Raw genomic sequence first — 19,554 nt, forward strand, 5'->3', positions numbered from 1 at the left:
CTGCTGCTTTCTCACGGGGCTTTTCTAAATGCAGCATCAGAGGCAAGGAGCACAAGGCTGAGGTGTCTGATTCAGATAGAGGCGTGGACATTTCTACCTGCCCATCCGGGGTAAAGGTGATGGATGCTTGCAGGCGTGAGAGAACATCAGCACCTAATAGGTTAATTGGGCATGTGGAGGATACCACAAAGCGAGCAAGCAGGCTAGAGCCAACTCGTAATGGAGTTGTTAGAGGGCTATGTCTTGGCTGGCCATCCACTCCAACACAAGAGACGTCAATATTTGACAGAAAGGATGGGTCTGGCAGGTCTTGTTCTCGCAGAACACTACGGGCTGCACCTGTGTCAACTAGAAATGTGGTAGGGTGGCCTTCAATGGGCAAAGTCACTGTGGCAAGTGCCCCCCCCTTATCCCCTGTAGACACTGCCATAACAGGGGTTGCAGACACAGGCTTGCCAATTTCCTAATCATCTGGTTCCTCAATTATCGGAACCTGTTTGGTGGCTTTGGGAGCTGGGGCAGGTTTGGAGGGCTTTCTGGGCTCCCTTGGCTCCTTTTTAGGTTCTGGGCAGTCACTTCTAAAGTGCCCCTTGGCTCCACAATTAAAACAATGTCCCCCCTCCTCCGGTCTAGTACCTTTTGGGACTGGGGTGGAGCGGGATACCATGAGAGGCGCTGAAGTGGATCTTCTTGGGGTCTGAGCGGATTCCAAACCTCTAGCAACTAAAAGTAGGGTGTCCAGGGGAACAACCTTATATTCAGGGCGTGCAGCAATGATTCCCTTGCGTATAGAGTCCTTAACACCTTGGACAAACGCACCTGACAGCATTTGTGAATGAATCTTGTCAGTAAGATCAAACCCCAAATCTGTAAACATTTGATACAGTCTTGCATGAAACCTTTCCACTGATTCTCCTTTATCTTGAATAACATCAGTAAGGCCAGCAGCCTGATCTGCAAGTTTGTCCTTAGCCCATTCTTTTAATTGGGTGCAAAAAGTTACTCCAGAGGGGTAATCAACATCACTGTTGAGCTGATCTGTACTGAGGTGTCGGGCCATACTTGGCCAATACGCATCCCCTGCTTTAATAGCACAAATGCTCAATAAATCACGCCATGCGGCTGAATAAGTCTTTTGAATTTGAACTATCCCTCGGTAGAAGGGCATAGGCTGCTTTTCTGGGTCCGGGAGTGATTTCATCAGAGCACTAGCTTGAGTGGGGTTAAAAGCTACATATTTAGGAGGGGCCTGTTCTCCCCGACCCTTGTGGCCGAAGGGATCATCGATAGAACGATGAGATGGGGCTCCCGCAGCAAGTTCCGATGAGACATGGGACACCCTGTCCATCTCGTCATCATCGAATTCTATGATATTGACTCTTCTACGCGGTGCAGGTCCCGCGTGAGGTGAAAGGGTCGGTGGCTGGGAATGAGCCCCAGATGCAGGGGTGGCTAGCGAGTCGTAACCTGGGGACAGGTAGTCGCCGGGAATTACTGGCATCAGGGCTGAACTGGGAGCCGCCGTATTGGAGGCGGGGAAAGGAGTTGCTTCAGGATTAAGGGAAGAAGCGGCGGCCATATTTGATATGGGCACTTCCGGGGCAGATTGGGCCGGACTGGGCATGACCGGAACCTGGGGAGCGGCTTGGGGAAGGGGAGGGTAACCGGGGTAGGGCAGGGCCATGGGATATGGGAAGGGGTAGGGCCAGGCAGGGGAGGGGAGGGCAAAAGAGTAGGGTGGGTAGGTACGGTTAAGGAGGTAGGATATTGGACTGGGGCGGAGCTGGTTATCGGAGGAGACAGGACAGGATTAGTAGGGATGGATGCAGAAAGAGGAGTCGTAGCATGGGAGGGAGGGGTAGTTAGCTGGATGGGTGCTGATGGAAGGGGATTAACCATAGAGAGGGATTGCAGGGAGGAGGCGGCAGATGAGATGTTAGGATTAGGCATGGAAGGAAGCGTGGGGATGGCTGAGGATGATGGGACCGTTAGAGAAAGGGAAGGGGTAAAGAAAGATCCATCAGAATTCAGGACCGGGCAGACAGGGGAGGTGATGGGATGAGATTCGGGAGGATCGGGAGTGGGGAACATAGTCAGCTGGCTATCACTTATGGCTGACTGAACCTTGGGGACGGACATCCCCTGGGCGCCATTTTGGGGCGCTGGCTGAGGGTAAACCCCAGCAACACAATTTTTATGATACACAAACAATTTTACACCTTTGTGATTTACTTCTTCCTCAACCCAACCTTCTAACTGAATAGCCTTCGCTACTCTGTACCATGCTTCAGCAGTCTTTAATAAACCATTATCTGTAAGCTTGCCTTTCATTTCTGCTAGTAACTTGCGCCAACTTTCTGGTTGCAATCTCCCACATGTCGGTACAGCAATTTTACATACTTTTGCAATCTTTTCAACACCTTTAACCATCTCTTCACCCTCTCTGTTCTCTACCAAATCACATGCTAACCAGCCCTTGCTGGGCTTATCTAAATCCTGTCCCATAGTCCTTTTACCCCTATACCAGCGTCCTAGATATAGAGAGAGAGAGGGAAATTTGAACAAGAACGTCTACAATGCTCGACTGCCACCCGAGAATCGTGGGACTTTCTCAGGTGCGTCTTCCCAAAACGTAGACTAGTCACTGAATCCGCCTACCCGGGGTGGTAGACACGGATTGGAGCGAGGTGAGAAGTGTGTGACCAATCACTTCCCTTTTAAGAGGAATGGGAGTGGATAGTATAATAATATAGAAAGTGTAGAAAAAGATGAAAGGCAAGGAAAAATCCTTAGAGACAGACACAGGAGTACATGAGACTCCTCATTAAACAACCAAGACAACAATACAGTTGAAATACAGTGCATGCATCACAGTTCAAATAAAATCAACAGTAATTCCTTTCCTTTACTCGTGTGCTTACTCCAAAGTCACCTCCCTCAATCCCGTAGTATCTTACTACCAACGGCCAAGGATAACAGCTAACACCGGTCCGAAATCCATATGCCTCCCTCGTCACAGCAGCCCACTAATGGTGTCTGCGCTACCCTCACCCTTGTAGTGCCCCTATAAAAACCCACTTATAAGTCTCACTACCACAAATAAACAGAAAAAAAAATAAAAAAAAAATGGAATTCCACCAGCCCCAGCGCTCAGGGTTGTGGTTACCAAAAGAAAACTGGAATCCCCCCCAGCCGAAGTTGAGGTTTACCAAAACTGGAATCCCCCCAGCCTCGGTACTCGGGACAGTGGTTACCAAAATTGGATTTCCACTAGCCCCAGTACTCGAAACTGTGGGTTACCACGTGCACAATGAGGCTAGCTAAGCTCTCAGAGTGTCACGAGAAGGATCACAGGAAATTATGAGTCTACACAAAATCCACAGTTCCAACAATCCCCTTTTTCCTTACAGCCACAGCCACGAGGCTCCTAAAAGAGGTAAACAGGCAAAGATGACCCCCAGGAACACATCCACAGGCCAACCCCCCTTTTTCCCTACAACCACAGCACCGTGGTTCCTAAAAGGAGTAAAACAGGCAACAGAAGACCCAGGCAAATCCCCTCAGGTCCACCCCCCTTTATCCCAAAAGGGGCAAAATACAAACAGATAGACAGATATACTGAAGACCCAGGCAAATCCCCTTAGGTCCACCCCCCTTTATCCCAAAAAGGGGAAAACAAGCAAGACAGAGCCCCAGGCAAATCCCCTGCAGGTCCACCCCCCCTTTATCTCAAAATGGGGAAACAGGCAAACAATTCAAACACAATTCAAACACACCCAGGCAACAGATAGACTAAAATGCAGGTAAACAAATGAGTAACGAGACACCGGGCAAGATATTACCTGTCTTTGATGTCCTCCCGGGAAGCAGTCACAGACACGTGGACGGGTCAATCAAAGGGGCCGGAACGTACCGGTGGCTCTGCAGAAGTCTCTACCGTGTATCTGGAGGTGATCAATCTCCCTTCCTTCCCCCTGGATTCCTCCGTCCACCCTTGTCTTCCTTAGGACGGCTCACCGGCCGGACATAGCCCGATGCCCCACGTTGGGCGCCAAGTTGTTATGGTACTTTTTAGCAGTAAACCAAAATGTTTAAATGTCTATCTGTTCCTGTCCAAATTAATAAAATAAATTGCGTATATACGCTGAAGTAATTAAGTCTGACACACAAGGTTCAGGTTAAAATAACTTCGAGAAAATTTATTGGCAAGTGATTAAAAAGCGGACACGCAGGTCCTTTTAAGAGACATTTTACGTCATCATTGCTTATTAGAATATCAGTAAATAAACATCATTAATTGGATTAATTGTCAAGTGTCGGGATTAGTGTCCACCTATCAATATTATTAATTGGCTCAAAAGACTAAGTGGTTAATCCCGTGTCCACCCACCAAGAGGTGGGATTGTTCTGGACACGGGTGGGGGACAAGGGGTCTTGAGCGTCATTTTACACGGTCGGTGATCTCAGGCCTCGTGGCCAGGTGCAAGGTCTCTTATGAATAGAACATTTCATTACTACTGTGTTCGCATGGCCTTCAAATTATACTTTGTTGCAAATCTAAGGAAAAGTCAGCAATTCCTGTGTTAATCATATCTTTATAGAAAATACAGTCTTTGTTCTATTGTATTAGATGTGCTGGGAAATTCTGTCATGTAAGGTGATTTTAAAATGAACAAGTTAGGTTATGAGGACAAAATGGAGGATTGAAGAAGTCAGGTTAGGGGGACAAAATGGAGGATTGTCACAGTATAAAGTTAAAATGGAGTTAGTGCAATAATTGAATACAAATACAATAAGGTTTTTTAAATAATCCCACATCAACACTGTATATCATTCTAATAATGTATATGGCACTGTATATCACTATAATAATGTATATGACACTGTATATCACTATAATAATGTATATGACACTGTATATCATTCTAATAATGTATATGGCACTGTATATCACTATAATAATGTATATGACACTGTATATCATTGTTATAATGTATATGACACTGTATATCACTATAATAATGTATATGACACTGTATATCACTATAATAATGTATATGGCACTGTATATCACTGTTATAATGTATATGGCACTGTATATCTCCCTCAGTAGGCTATGCACAGTATGTTATCTGGTGTGATGCTCAGAGCTGGCTGGCAGCCAGGCAGTGACATGGCAGAGCAGTAAGAGGGGGGGGGAGGGCTGGCAAGGAGACCTTCATTTGACTCCAGGCAGCGGCCATGTTGGTTTCCTGGATGCTCTGCGCAGCACGTGGTGCAGGGGGTCCTGTGACGCGGTGAGGTCACCGGTGACGTCACTTGGCCGTGGTAGCTGCGGTGGAGGTTGACACACGTTGCCCTGGTAACGGCTGCGGTTTGTTTGGGTGTGGGGGAGGGGCAAGGAGGGGGGGCAGACTGGCCCGTAACACATTGATGGAGACTGGCAGCAGCGGCCCGTGAGGACGGCACCCGAGCCAGGGGTGAGTAACCTGAACACCGGGAGAGATTATCATACAAACCATGTTATATACACACATACACACCATGTTATATACAATAATATACACAATAATATAATATACACACACAATGTAATATAAAATAATACACACACACAATGTAATATACACACATAATGTAATACACATACACACACACACACACACAATGTAATATACAATAATACACACACCATGTTATATACATTAATATACACACAATGTAATATACAATAATACACACACCATGTTATATACATTAATATACACACACAATGTAATATACAATAATACACACCCCATGTCACACACAATGTAATATACAATAATACACACCCCATGTCACACACCATGTAATATACAATAATACACACACCATGTCATACACACACACACCATGTAATATACAATAATATACACACACCATGTAATATACAATAATATACACACCATGTTATATACATTAATATACACACACAATGTAATATACACACAATGTAATATACAATAATACACACACCATGTTATATACATTAATATACACACACAATGTAATATACACACAATGTAATATACAATAATACACACACCATGTTATATACATTAATATACACACACAATGTAATATACACACAATGTAATATACAATAATACACACACCATGTTATATACATTAATATACACACACAATGTAATATACACACAATGTAATATACAATAATACACACACCATGTTATATACATTAATATACACACACAATGTAATATACACACACAATGTAATATACAATAATACACACCCCATGTCACACACCATGTAATATACAATAATACACACACCATGTCATACACACACACACCATGTAATATACAATAATATACACACACCATGTAATATACAATAATATACACACACACACACACACCATGTAATATACACAATGTAATATACAATAATACACACACCATGTCATACACACACACACCATGTAATATACAATAATACACACACCATGTCATACACACAATGTAATATACAATAATATACACACACACACACCATGTAATATACACAATGTAATATACAATAATATACACACACACACACCATGTAATATACAATAATATACACACACACACACACACCATGTAATATACACAATGCAATATACAATAATACACACACCATGTCATACACACAATGTAATATACAATAATACACACACCATGTCACACACACACACACACACACCATGTAATATACAATAATACACACACCATGTCATACACACAATGTAATATACAATAATACACACACCATGTCATACACACACACACACACCATGTAATATACAATAATATACACACACCATGTAATATACAATAATATACACACACAAACACACCATGTAATATACACAATGTAATATACAATAATACACACACCATGTCATACACACACACACCATGTAATATACAATAATACACACACCATGTCATACACACACACACACCATGTAATATACAATAATACACACACCATGTCATACACACACACACCATGTAATATACAATAATATACACACACACCATGTAATATACAATAATATACACACACCATGTAATATACAATAATACACACACCATGTCATACACACAATGTATTATACAATAATACACACACACACCATGTAATATACAATAATATACACACACCATGTAATATACAATAATATACACACACAATGTAATACACACAATGTAATATACACACACACACACCATGTCATACACACAATGTAATATACAATAATACACACACCATGTCATACACACACACACACACACCATGTAATATTCAATAATACACACACCATGTCATACACACAATGTAATATACAATAATACACACACCATGTCATACACACACACACACACACCATGTAATATACAATAATATACACACACCATGTTATATACACACAGTGTAATATACTATAGTATAAACACAATGTAATATACACACACACACAGTATAATATACACACACCATGTTATATACAATAATATACACACACCATGTTATATACACACAGTGTAATATACAATAATACACACACACACACCATGTTATATACACACAGTGTAATATACAATAATATACACACACACCATGTTATATACAATAATATACACACACCATGTTATATACACACAGTGTAATATACCATAGTATACACACAATGTAATATACAATAATATACACACATAGTGTAATATACAATAATATACACACAATGTAATATACAATAATATACACACATACACACAGTGTAATATCCAATAATATACACACACCATGTTATATACAATAATATACACACACAATGTAATATACCTCATGTCATACACACAATGTAATATACCCCATGTCGTACACACAATGTAATATACAATAATATACACACAGTGTTATGCACACAATGTAATATACAATAATATACACACACAATGTAATATACAATACTATACACACACAATGTAATATACACACACAATGTAATATACCCCATGTTATACACACAATGTAATATACAAAAATATACACACAATGTAATATACAATACTATACACACACAATGTAATATACACACACAATGTAATATACCCCATGTTATACACACAATGTTATATACAATAATATATACACAATGTAATATACACACAGTGTTATACACAATGTAATATATACAAGTGTTATACACACAATGTAATATAAAATAATCTACACACACAATGTTATATACAATAATATACACATAATGTAATATGCAACAATATACACACCATGTTATATACAATAATATACACACACACAATGTCATACACACAATGTAATTTACAATAATATGCACACAGTGTAATATACACACCATGTCATACATGTAAACACACTATTATATACACACTATTTAATATATATACAGTAATATACACTCCATGTCATACATACAGTGTTATAGATAATATACACACCCAGTGTAATACATACAATATTATATACACACAATGTAATATATAATAATATACACACCACACACACACAATGTTATATATACACAATAAATATACACAGCATGTCATACATACAGTGTAATATACAATAATATACACACCATGTCATACATACAATGTAATATCTAATAATATACACACACCATGTCATACAGTATAATATCTAATAATATACACACCATGTGTAATACATACAATATAATACACACACAATGTAATAAATACATTAATACACACCCACACCTACATGCTCACAATGTAATATACACAATAATATACACACCTATACAACATGTCATACTACACATAACCTACAAATACACACATTATTATTCACACCTACACCCCCAATGTAATATATACATACAATAATATACACACACCTACACGCTCACAATGTAATATATACAACATTATACATATAAACACACTTATACCTCATGTCATACATACAAACACACTATTATACACACAATAGTGTATATAGAATATACAAACTCTATTACACATACAATACAAAGTATATTATAACAGATACACACACTTTACACATTATTACACATACAACCTATAAATACCAGCAGTATTACACAAAGTATATCATAAACACACTGTTACACATACAAAACATATAGAGTAAATTATATTGAATACATACACTATTACACACGCACACAACACAAAGTATATTTTAATAAATACACAAACTATAACACAAAGTACATTATAATAAATACACACCCTTTTAAACATACAGCAAAAAGTATATTGTAATACATCCACTATTACACATGCAACAAATAATGTACATTATAATAAATACATACACATACAACTGAGCTTACATCATGCATACAATATACACACATTCCCATGTAATGGATGTAGTACAAACAGACACACGTGTATATATTAAAATATTATCACAATATTGTACAGGTTGCTAGAAATATGTAACAGTTTATTAATGTGTTGGATGCATGCATATGATTATGTGTGTGTGCCAGGAATTCAGAACTGAATGTGAAATACATGACTTGGAGAAATGTTTTCAATTCTACTATTGTGGCCAAAATGTTGCATTTACTTTAAAGGACCACTATAGTCACCCAGACCACTTCAGCTCAATGAAGTGGTCTGGGTGCCAGGTCCCCCAGGTTTTAACCCTGCAGCTGTAAACATAGCAGTTTTAGAGAATGTTTACATTGCAGGGTTAAGCCAGCCTCTAGTGGCTATCGTCCTGACAGCCGCTAGAGGCCGCTTCCGCGACGGAACGTCCAAAGGAAAGCATTGAGTAATGTTTTCCTATGGGCGGTTTGAATGCACACGCGGCTCTGGCCGTGCATGCGCATTCGGCTCTACTCGGGAGCCGACGTCGGAAGGGGAGCAGAGGTCACCAGCGCCAAGGGAGCCCAGCGCTGGATTAAGCTAAGCTGCCGAAGGGGTTCTAAAAACTATATAGTGCCAGGAAAACGAGTTTGTGAATTCAAAGTTAATGTGAATGCAACCTACAGATTTAAAGGATGGGGGTCTGAAAAATGGATTATATACGGTCTATGCTCACTTGTACATAGCATGATGGGACAGTTGTGCAAACAATCTTTGAGAGCTATTGTATCCTTTTTGTAAGGAAATCTATTAATACTGCACAGTATCATACAGATAAACAGACAAACACACTTCGGAAATATTAATTGGTTTTTAAACACTTACTGCAGTGTTTGGGATTGTTAAGAAGTATTTAGAGATTAATACATATATTTACACAGTTTTGCTTATAATAGGCAAACAAAAACCTCAAAATACATTCACTTATTAGTCCTGATTATTAAAATGCCCACAAAGTTTAAGCTTTCAATACATTTTTGGAATTTACAGGACAGATATCTCCAGGAGTAAATCAGCCTGTAAAGGGATACTATAGGTCAGAACCACTAAAGCCTAAATGGACACTCCAGACCCCTAAAACACTTTAGCTTGCTGAAAGGCTTTATGTGTTAAGAGTGAATTCTCTTTATTTAATTTTACAAAAAGTGAGATTTCAATAGAAATTGTCACTTTTCTAAATTAATCTGGTCACACTCCCTGGCTGTCAATGCGACAACTGGTCCTAGCTCAGAGCACCTGCCTTGCAAAGATTTCTCATTGAGCTGCATTGGAAAGTCTGTGATTGGACAGCCATATAAAGTCTGGGCGGGGATAGAAGGGGAGGGCTGGCAAATGCTTAAAGGCAAAAGATCTGCAACTTTTAAAACGTTTTTTAGATATACCTGCAATAAAAAAAAGCATAAATAAATGCATGCCTGTTTTTCTAAACAGTAAATGTTATACTTAAAAAATATGTATTTAGGCAGTGGAGTGTTCCTTTAAAGTATTAGTTCTGAGCCTTTTTTTTTTTTTTTTTATGGTTTGGAAGCAGGGGGTGTTGTAAATCCAAATATGTAAGCTAACACCCTGAATGCTTGCAGCTGCAGGGCTAAAATAACAGGAACATTGCACCCAATGTCCCATTAATTTAGCAATTCTGATTTTAATTCACTATGGTTAGGAGATTAGTGTATTAACCCCAGAGTATTGAATTCACGAGTGTATAAAGCATTTACAACCCTCAGAAGGTTTCACACAATGGCAGTTAACTAAATTTTGTTCTGCTTGTCAATGGAGCTCACTGCTATTGTATCTTGACTATATACAGTAGACCTGGTCATTTGCCATTCTTCGTCAAGGAGTACAGTGTCTGCAAAGCAGTAGGATTAGTATGCGTTAATGTATGTACGTGTGTAGGTAAGTAAGTAGGTGTACACACAACACATATTTATGTATTCTTTCCTTACACAAAGATTTGCATGCATGCATTACACTCACAGACCCCACTCATGTGTAAGGGGTGTGCAAGTTAAAACATGTGGATATGCGATGGAGTGCACAGACCTGGGTAGCTTAGAGCAGCAAGAAAATTTAAAAACATTAACAAGTCATTGCTTGGTCCCACTGTACTGCTGTAACACTTCAGAAGGGTTAACCCCTTAAGGACACATGACGTGTGTGACATGTCATGATTCCCTTTTATTCCAGAAGTTTGGTCCTTAAGGGGATAATGATGTGCCTCACACAGAGCCTTGTAAGAGCCAGCTGCACCTTTACCCTTGTCCTGCCATTCTTCTTCACTTAGAGCAGAGAAGAAGTCCAAGCACTCCAAGGAACTCTGCAATGTTTTAACCCAGACTTGGGTCTTTGGGTCAAGCTGGGTTGAAACGTTGCAGTGTTCCCTGTCTGGAATGCCTGGACCTCTCTTCTGTTATTGGTATTACTTCTGTTGGGCTGGTGCTGGCCCATGGTCTAGTTTAGCACTCTTTGGCTTCTGTGGATGGAGTGCAGTCCCCAACGATATCAATTCTTCTACACGTATACATTTAGCACCACTGGAAACAGTGGTGGATGAGCAAAGAGATCTGCCCTGTCCTCCTTGCTATGGTTACAGAAACAAGGCAGTTCCGAGTATAGAGTGTCAGAGCCTCCAGGGTAAGACCGCAGAGTTACCAGGTATTTAAGCAATTTTTACAGCAACAATAATAGTATTTGAATATATAGTTGAATATAAGAGGTGAGGCAGATAACACATCAGGCCATACTATGCATAGTGTTAAAATTCTCTGCATGATTTATACGCAGGAACCCAGTGTAAGCAGAGGACAAGCTAATGTCCTGTGTAATTACTTATTGAAGTGGCAATCCATTTCCGTTCCCAGAATAACCTTGCTGTGTACTTGGAGCAAAAATGCTGCCTTTTTCAGGTTTGTCTTTCTTTCCCCCCATTTCTATTTCCAACGCTCATGCTTGCTAAACCCAGCATTACTTATCTTGTACCAGTACGTAACACAATGACACCAACATAGGACTGTGCAGTACAACATAGAGACACGTACAGAAATGAGTGCATTGTATAGAGGATACTTTTTTTTATTTTTCTTATGGTTTTATGAGAAGGCAGAATTTAGTTTGCATCTGTATGAATATTGTCTAAAGCACACTTGCTATTTTTTATTATAGTAAGGGGTCAGTATTGCTGTTTAGAACTTCATATTGTCTACAGTCAGGCTGCACAATACCCCATATACCTTCTGCTATGGCCATAAAGTATAGAATGTGTTCTTTGGATCATTATGGAGGCAATAATGTTTCATTTAGAGTGCAGTGTGCATAGACTAATAATTACATTTTGTGACTATTATTACAGGCTTAATGAAGTCTGTCCATGGCTTCACCGGATAATGAAGAGATGCTAGAAAAAGCCGAGGCACCAGAGGAAAACAGATTCAGTAGCTGTAGTCTAAATGAAAGCAAACCAATCAAGGATCTAGTTGAAGAGCTTGCTGAAATCAGTGATAAGCTTTTTGATGAAGATCAGAAACCATTTGAATGTCTAATTGGAAGAGGATGGGAAGAAGCTGTAAGTACTTGTATTGTAGGGATGTACATGGCAAAGCTGTAAGAAGTTGCATTGCAGGGGGTGCACATGCCCAGCGTAGTTGGTGCTTGCAGGTTAGGGGTAAGCAGGACTAACACCCTAACAGGGCAGGACTAACATTCTGGCAGCTGTCACTGCAGTTAAGGGGACAGTCTGAGCACTAAAATCACCCTATCTTAATGGAGGGGTTTTGGTGCATAAACCTTCTCTTTTTTTCTGGCAGTGTAAAATATTGTCATCGCAGCGAACAGCAATATCTATAGTTTGCCAACAACCTCTAATGGCCGTCAGACATTCAGCCACTAGAGCCCTTCTCTCTTTAAGACATTTTTCAAAGGTCTTAGCGAGGCTTCATCGCACATAGCTTGAGAACGCAGAATGCGCCCATGCTTCTCATAGGAAAGCACTGCACTGGTGGAGCCATAGGACTAATACTATCAATGTTAATCTCATAGAAAACAGATTCTGTGACGAGTCTTTGCTGAGCTGGATTACAGGTAAATTTGTATGTTTTTATTTAAAATAGAGGGCACCCTGAAACTACAATAGAGTGTTCCTTTAATTAAGAGATTTGGGAGATCAAGGGGGTTTTAGAGATGCTGATCATACAACCTTGCAAATGAAAACACTTTCTATTTTGCAGTGCCAACATGTAGGCTGTCTAGGGACCAGTTTGGGTAGGGATCTCAAACTCTGGCTCCCAGGCTTTGCTGGCCTGCTACTCCCAGAATTCTTTAAATGCAACAGATGGCCAGAGCATCATGGGATTTGTAGTTCAGAAACATCTAGGGGCCGTAATTTCAATAAATTAAACAAGGTGGTGTTGGGGGTACCATAGTAATCTAAATACAATACTGGCCCCATGAGAGGTTAGAGTTTTAATTTAAACGACCCTAGCCCTCAGTTAGGTTGCTCCTTAGCACAAACTTATTCATATTCTCTATGTCCTTTCTTTCTGCAAACAGTCACATTGTGGACATTTTTTTTTTTTATTAAATGCCAAAGCAACTAGCAAGGTTGGCACTCATTGCACACCTTAAGGTTTCGTGCCAAAGACGATTGCCTATTTAATTAAAAAGGTCAGGCCATTAGCCATGTGGACAAGCTTAGAAATCAAGGCGTGATTCAACTACTGAATAAAGATTTAAAACTAAAATAAAAAAAAAAAACGACATAGGGAGATTGACAAATATATATTGCATTTAATTATATTTTTAATTGCTGCTTCTATGCAGGTGTCTTGCTGGGGCACAGTTTCTCCAAATGCCTGTTTGTTCCCTCAGAAGAAAGCGAGAAACTGTAAATCAGAAGGGACATTAGACTGCATTCTCTGCTTCGAGATCAGTCAAGTGACAGACCGAAAGAAGGGGACTGTTGAAACAAAAAATGCAACACAGACATCTCAGGATAGTTCAGAACATTGTTCAGATAACATACCCCCTGCCGAGGCATGCTTGCCCGCTCTGGTTACAGATCACTGCCCTTCAACTTCTGCGGTTTCAAAAATAGAAACCTATTGTGACTTTGTGTCCACCTCAGAAGTATTCAATGAACAAAGAAAAGGCAAGGTAACTCATTCTGAAAGACATACCTCTCCTCTCAAGAACAATGAAGTTAACTCTGGTTCAGTTAGTTCAGCTAATAAGAGCTATCATATTATGAAGAGCCCGCAGGCAGTTGGTTCACCTATAGTATTGCCTCCACTCAGATCCCCAGCAAACAGCGCAAAAACATATTATAGGTTGATTAAACATGATGGTGGTGCACAACATCTCGAAAAGGTTCCTTCAAAAGTCCATGTTGGACATGCTGGAAATGGTCAAGTGGTCATCAGCATGGAGCAAAAGGAAGAGAGGAGGCTCGCTGAGGTAGTAAATGACCCATCACCACGAGAACAGGTAAAAATGTCCAACTATCTGTCATCTGCAGTTCCCTGCATTCCAAAAACAACTGCAAAAGACTTGGAGAACATGTACTGGCCATGTCCATTAATTACCCAGAAAAACAACAGGACGCGTTATGACATAATTTCTACAAAACAGAACGGCAGTCCGCCATCGGTGGGCATTCTTCACACAAGAATTATGCAGAATAAACGCAATATTCGCCAGGATCTCAAGCAGCTGAACGAGGCTAAACTAAAAAACAGACCAAAATCAGGTGCTGAGCCGTTGCTACCAAATACATTTCTGCCTTTTCTAACAGTTACAAGAGTTGAAATTCCAGTGGCTCAGCATAGACCTCTCTAATGTCATAATTACTACGTCAAATAGTTGTATGGGTTTTGGCAAGGTCTCCTAGACGTTCTTTCCACAAAACCTAATTAAACAAACACACAAGAGATATTTTTTTTTTTTCCTAGTAAAAACTACCTCTATTATTGTAGTATTGTGCCAATAAAACTGTATGTGCATAACTGTGCAAAGATGTGTTATCAATAATATCTCAGAAATTGTGATACGTTTCAAATCCATCAATTTGATAACTGAATATGGTTAAATAAAAGGTTTCTGCATATCCATACAACACAGTTCATTCTGGAGCTGAATGTAATTGTTAGAGTGAATCACCATGCTTTAATTCTTGGATAGTTTTCTTTCTTTCTTATCAAATCTCTGGTTCCTAAACTCAACCTTCTCTAGCCTCTTATGTCACAAGAAGAAACATCACTTCACAGTTCAGATGTCCAAGGTCTTATACTGTGTGAAAATCAGCTGTCTACTTCCCGAACCTGAAAGAAATGCAAGGGTGCGTGTTTGCCCTGCTCTCTGTTGAGCCCATGTGTACACCAAGTTGTAAAGCCTTTGCTTGAGCAGGACCATCTTAGTTTCTTGCATTTGCCAACACTATTTTGCCTATACAATACTGGTCATTATAGGTCCCCACTGTATATTTGTAAAGGCCGAGCAATTTTTTGGTGCTATGTAAATTATGAAAAAACAAACAAAACAAAAAAAAACTTCACACTAGCTCTCGGCGAGCATGTGGGTTCAGCAGAGGAAAGTGCCTTGCGTGCATGTGTTCAGCACAGTTACTGCACTTTCAGGAGGATTGGATGGCTGAACGAGCAAATCATTTTTTTTAAACTGCTACATAACCTTATCTGTGCACAATCGCTTCCATTTATGGAGGAAACATTTATAAATAAATCCCATAGCCAACTCGGCTTTCCCAAATACTTGTTAAATATGCGCTCTACGCGTAAATATCTCAGATTGACTCGCATTCCACGCACAGTTTAAGCAGCAAACTTCTATAGACTGCCACAGTCTGATCTACATTTAGAAACAGTAAATGGAAAAATTGAGACAAACATGGGATGTTACTAGAAGTCTATAAAGATAAATACACAGTTATTTCCCCCCCTCCCCGGTTTTTGTAAATCTAATCACTGGGATAGTGCATATTCAGAACAGTGTTCTTCCCTATAAAATATTAATACAATGTTCTCAGATGTAATCTGAAAACAGCTGCTTGTAGTTGTAGAAATGTAGGGCAAACCAGTTTACAATCACAACTGTACGGGCATGCAAAAGAGAATAAAAATGAGAAAATAACCAGTATATAGCATTATGCTAGTAATATTGCATATGTATATTAACAGATGTATAAAATGTTCTCTCCATTCCATTTTTAGCATTATAAGCTGTACTGTCATATTATGGTAGAACACAGCACGTGGTTGATAGAATTGATGGGCGCACACACCCACAGAGATAAAAAGTACCAAACTTCCAGTAAGAATACTATTTAGTTAGCAGATTTGGTGGCATTTTGCTAAGGTTTAATTTTTTTTATGCCTACCTGCAGCTGACCTTACCTACAGCTTGTCAAGTCTCAGTCCACCATAACGTGCAAGTGACTTATCCACAGTAACACAAAACATGGTAAGCTTTCCAGAGTTGGAATTTGTTCCAAGTAAAAGATGTTAAATTCTCCTTATACACAAAACATAAATTAGCAAAATAAGGTACTACATCCAAAACAAGCTCCAGGTATGTAGAGATTCACTGAAATTCTTTAAAGCTTTTTTTTTTTATGCATTTAAGGGCCAAATTCATCTTTTGGGATAAGCTTTTCAAATTATTTCATATTTTAGGATACGAAAATAAATAAAACTAAAAACATTTATATATAAATCAACATATCAAAATATTACAATAGTAAATTATTTTTCATAATATTGAATCATTTTAAAAGGTCATCAAAAAATATTACATTGGGGCTCAAATTAGCAGGGCTCCGTCTTCTGACAATTGGCAGCTGAAACTACCCATTTCCCCCCTCCGTCCATTAAAGGGACATACCGCACACCTAAAGCACTTCTGCTTATTGAAATGCTTTTTGTGTAAAAAGTGTGCTTCCTCACCCTCATTTTAGAAAAAAAAAATTTTTTATTATAAATTAACTGTAACTTCCTGGTTTGGTTCGCTCAGTGGAGCTAAACGCAATAGGCAGCAATTGCCCAGAGCACCTTCCTTGCAAAAACTTCTCATTGAGCTACATTGGGAAGTCTGATTGGACAGTAACAAAGTCTAGCTGGGGAAGAAAGGGGGGCTTGCAATGGCTCCAGACAAGATAACTGCAGCTTTTGCAAGCTGTTTTTCAATAGATCACCAATGGAAAAAAAATTAATAAATGCATGTATGTTTTAATTGGGGTATATCTACTAAACAGCGATTAGAAGGAAAAAAATGGCCAGTGGAGTGCCTCTTTAAATATTCCATACAGACATTACCAAGATGTGCTGCTCGAATGTACTGCCCAATATTTGTTTTCTATGCACCCCATCCATTTGTCAACTTTGCATTTATTTTTAAGAGATTGTGCCTTAAGCTCAACTTTGAATGAATAGCATAGGTTTTTTTCCATAGGTTTCTCAAGTTTCTCCATAGATTTGCAAGTTTAACATTGGCTAGGCACTACATTAGCCAAACCACTTTACATAACCTATAGGAATACCGTTCCCCAGTTATGGACGCAATTGTCTTTACAATGCATTATTTCATTGTATGTTAAAGTCACTATAGTGCCCTGAGGGTGCCCCCACCCTCAGGGTCCCACTCCCGCCGGGCTCTAGGGGGAAGAAGGGGTTAAACTTACCTCTTTCTCCAGCGCCGGGCGGGGAGCTCTCCGCCTCCTCGGCTTAATGCGCATGCGCGGCCAGAGCCGCGTGCGCATTCAGCCAGTCGCATAGGAAAGCTTTTACAATGCTTTCCTATGGACGCTGGCGTCTTCTCACTGTGATTTTCACAGTGAGAAGCACGCAAGCGGCTGTCAATGAGACTAAGAGATTAACCCTAATATAAACATAGCAGTTTCTCTGAAACTGCTATGTTTATAGAAAAAAAGGGTTAAACCTAGCTGGACCAGGCACCCAGATCACGTCATTAAGCTGAAGTGGTCTGGGTGCCTATAGTGGTCCTTTAATAGAGAGAAAGGGTCTTACCAGACACTTGTATAAATCACAATTCCCCCTTGATTGCCAGGTAAGAGTTACATTAGTAACAGGATGCAAGTCTGAAGCTCATGAGGTGGTCCAGCAATGTCAGTTACCTCCAGAGCCATAGGAGAGAATGGGAGGCAGGCATGCTGAATGAAATGCCTTTAGGTGTGAATAAACTCCATGCCCCCCCCATATTTTAGGACTTCAACTCCCATAATGTTCTGCCCATCCAAGTATGGATTCCAAAATCATTTGGGGAAATGAAGCCTATTAACATATGATAGGGTGAAGAAAAGAAGCTTGGTTGGGTCATTTAAAACCATCAATATCATGCCAAAGATAGATCATATGAACACATCTCCTTGCAGGTACAAACAGCATGTGTCAGGCTCTCGCACATGGCAGTCAGTGTTTTTTTGTTTTTTTTTTATAAATAAATAACTTGAGTATTCACATTTTTATTTTCATGCTTTCTACAGCAAGAAATTTAGTCCATACTGCCTCACTCACAGTTACATTCTAGTTATGATCACCAGCTTGTCGAGAAACATTTGATATAATGCCTGTAAATTTGCTGAAAATGTAAAAATATATAAAAATAAATACGTTTCAATGGGTCATATTATTGCTAATCAGGGATGGTGGAGGAGTGAATGGAATATACAATTTCAATCAGCATTACAGATATTGATAAAGATTATAGCAATTTTAGATACCTTTATTTTTAGAAATGTGATTTAACTGTGAACATTCTGCTCAAATGCAGACAGACATTCTGTTTACATTCAGTTGCCAATTTTAGTAAGCTGCTCTGCCATTAATGCCTTCACAAATATGTATAAGCAGGCATTGTTATTTATATATTTTTTGTCACACCTACTGCATGAAAAAAAAAAATTACACTAAAATTTCAGATCAGGTTTTAAATATTACGAGATAAAGAACACTAAAGCTTTTAATTTCCCAAATATTTTTAAAGGTTATATTAATAAGTGAAAAATAAAAATGCTAATTTAAATAAATTTTAGGTTTGTCTGCAAAGCAACCTGTACATAAAATTGTTGTGT

General features: G+C 39.3%; 1 protein-coding gene across 3 annotated transcripts in view; it reads left to right on the forward strand.

Annotated features, from left to right (window-relative positions):
• The window catches only part of C12H16orf46 (chromosome 12 C16orf46 homolog), a 42,615-nt gene extending 27,279 nt beyond the window's left edge, over positions 1–15,336 (forward strand). Inside the window, exons 1-3 of one of the 3 annotated variants that reach the window (XM_063437730.1) lie at positions 5,348–5,480; positions 12,811–13,023; positions 14,277–15,336. In XM_063437730.1, coding sequence (XP_063293800.1) covers positions 12,829–13,023; positions 14,277–15,290 — 1,209 coding nt within the window. In that variant the 5' untranslated portion in view covers positions 5,348–5,480; positions 12,811–12,828 and the 3' untranslated portion in view covers positions 15,291–15,336. Of the gene's footprint in view, positions 1–5,347; positions 5,481–12,310; positions 12,368–12,810; positions 13,024–14,276 lie in introns of those variants that run through there. The other 2 variants (XM_063437731.1, XM_063437732.1) reach the window with 2 other exon arrangements.
• The last annotated feature ends 4,218 nt before the right edge of the window (positions 15,337–19,554 follow it).

Source organism: Pelobates fuscus, chromosome 12 (assembly GCF_036172605.1).
Source record: "Pelobates fuscus isolate aPelFus1 chromosome 12, aPelFus1.pri, whole genome shotgun sequence".
NCBI classification, from domain to species: domain Eukaryota; kingdom Metazoa; phylum Chordata; class Amphibia; order Anura; family Pelobatidae; genus Pelobates; species Pelobates fuscus.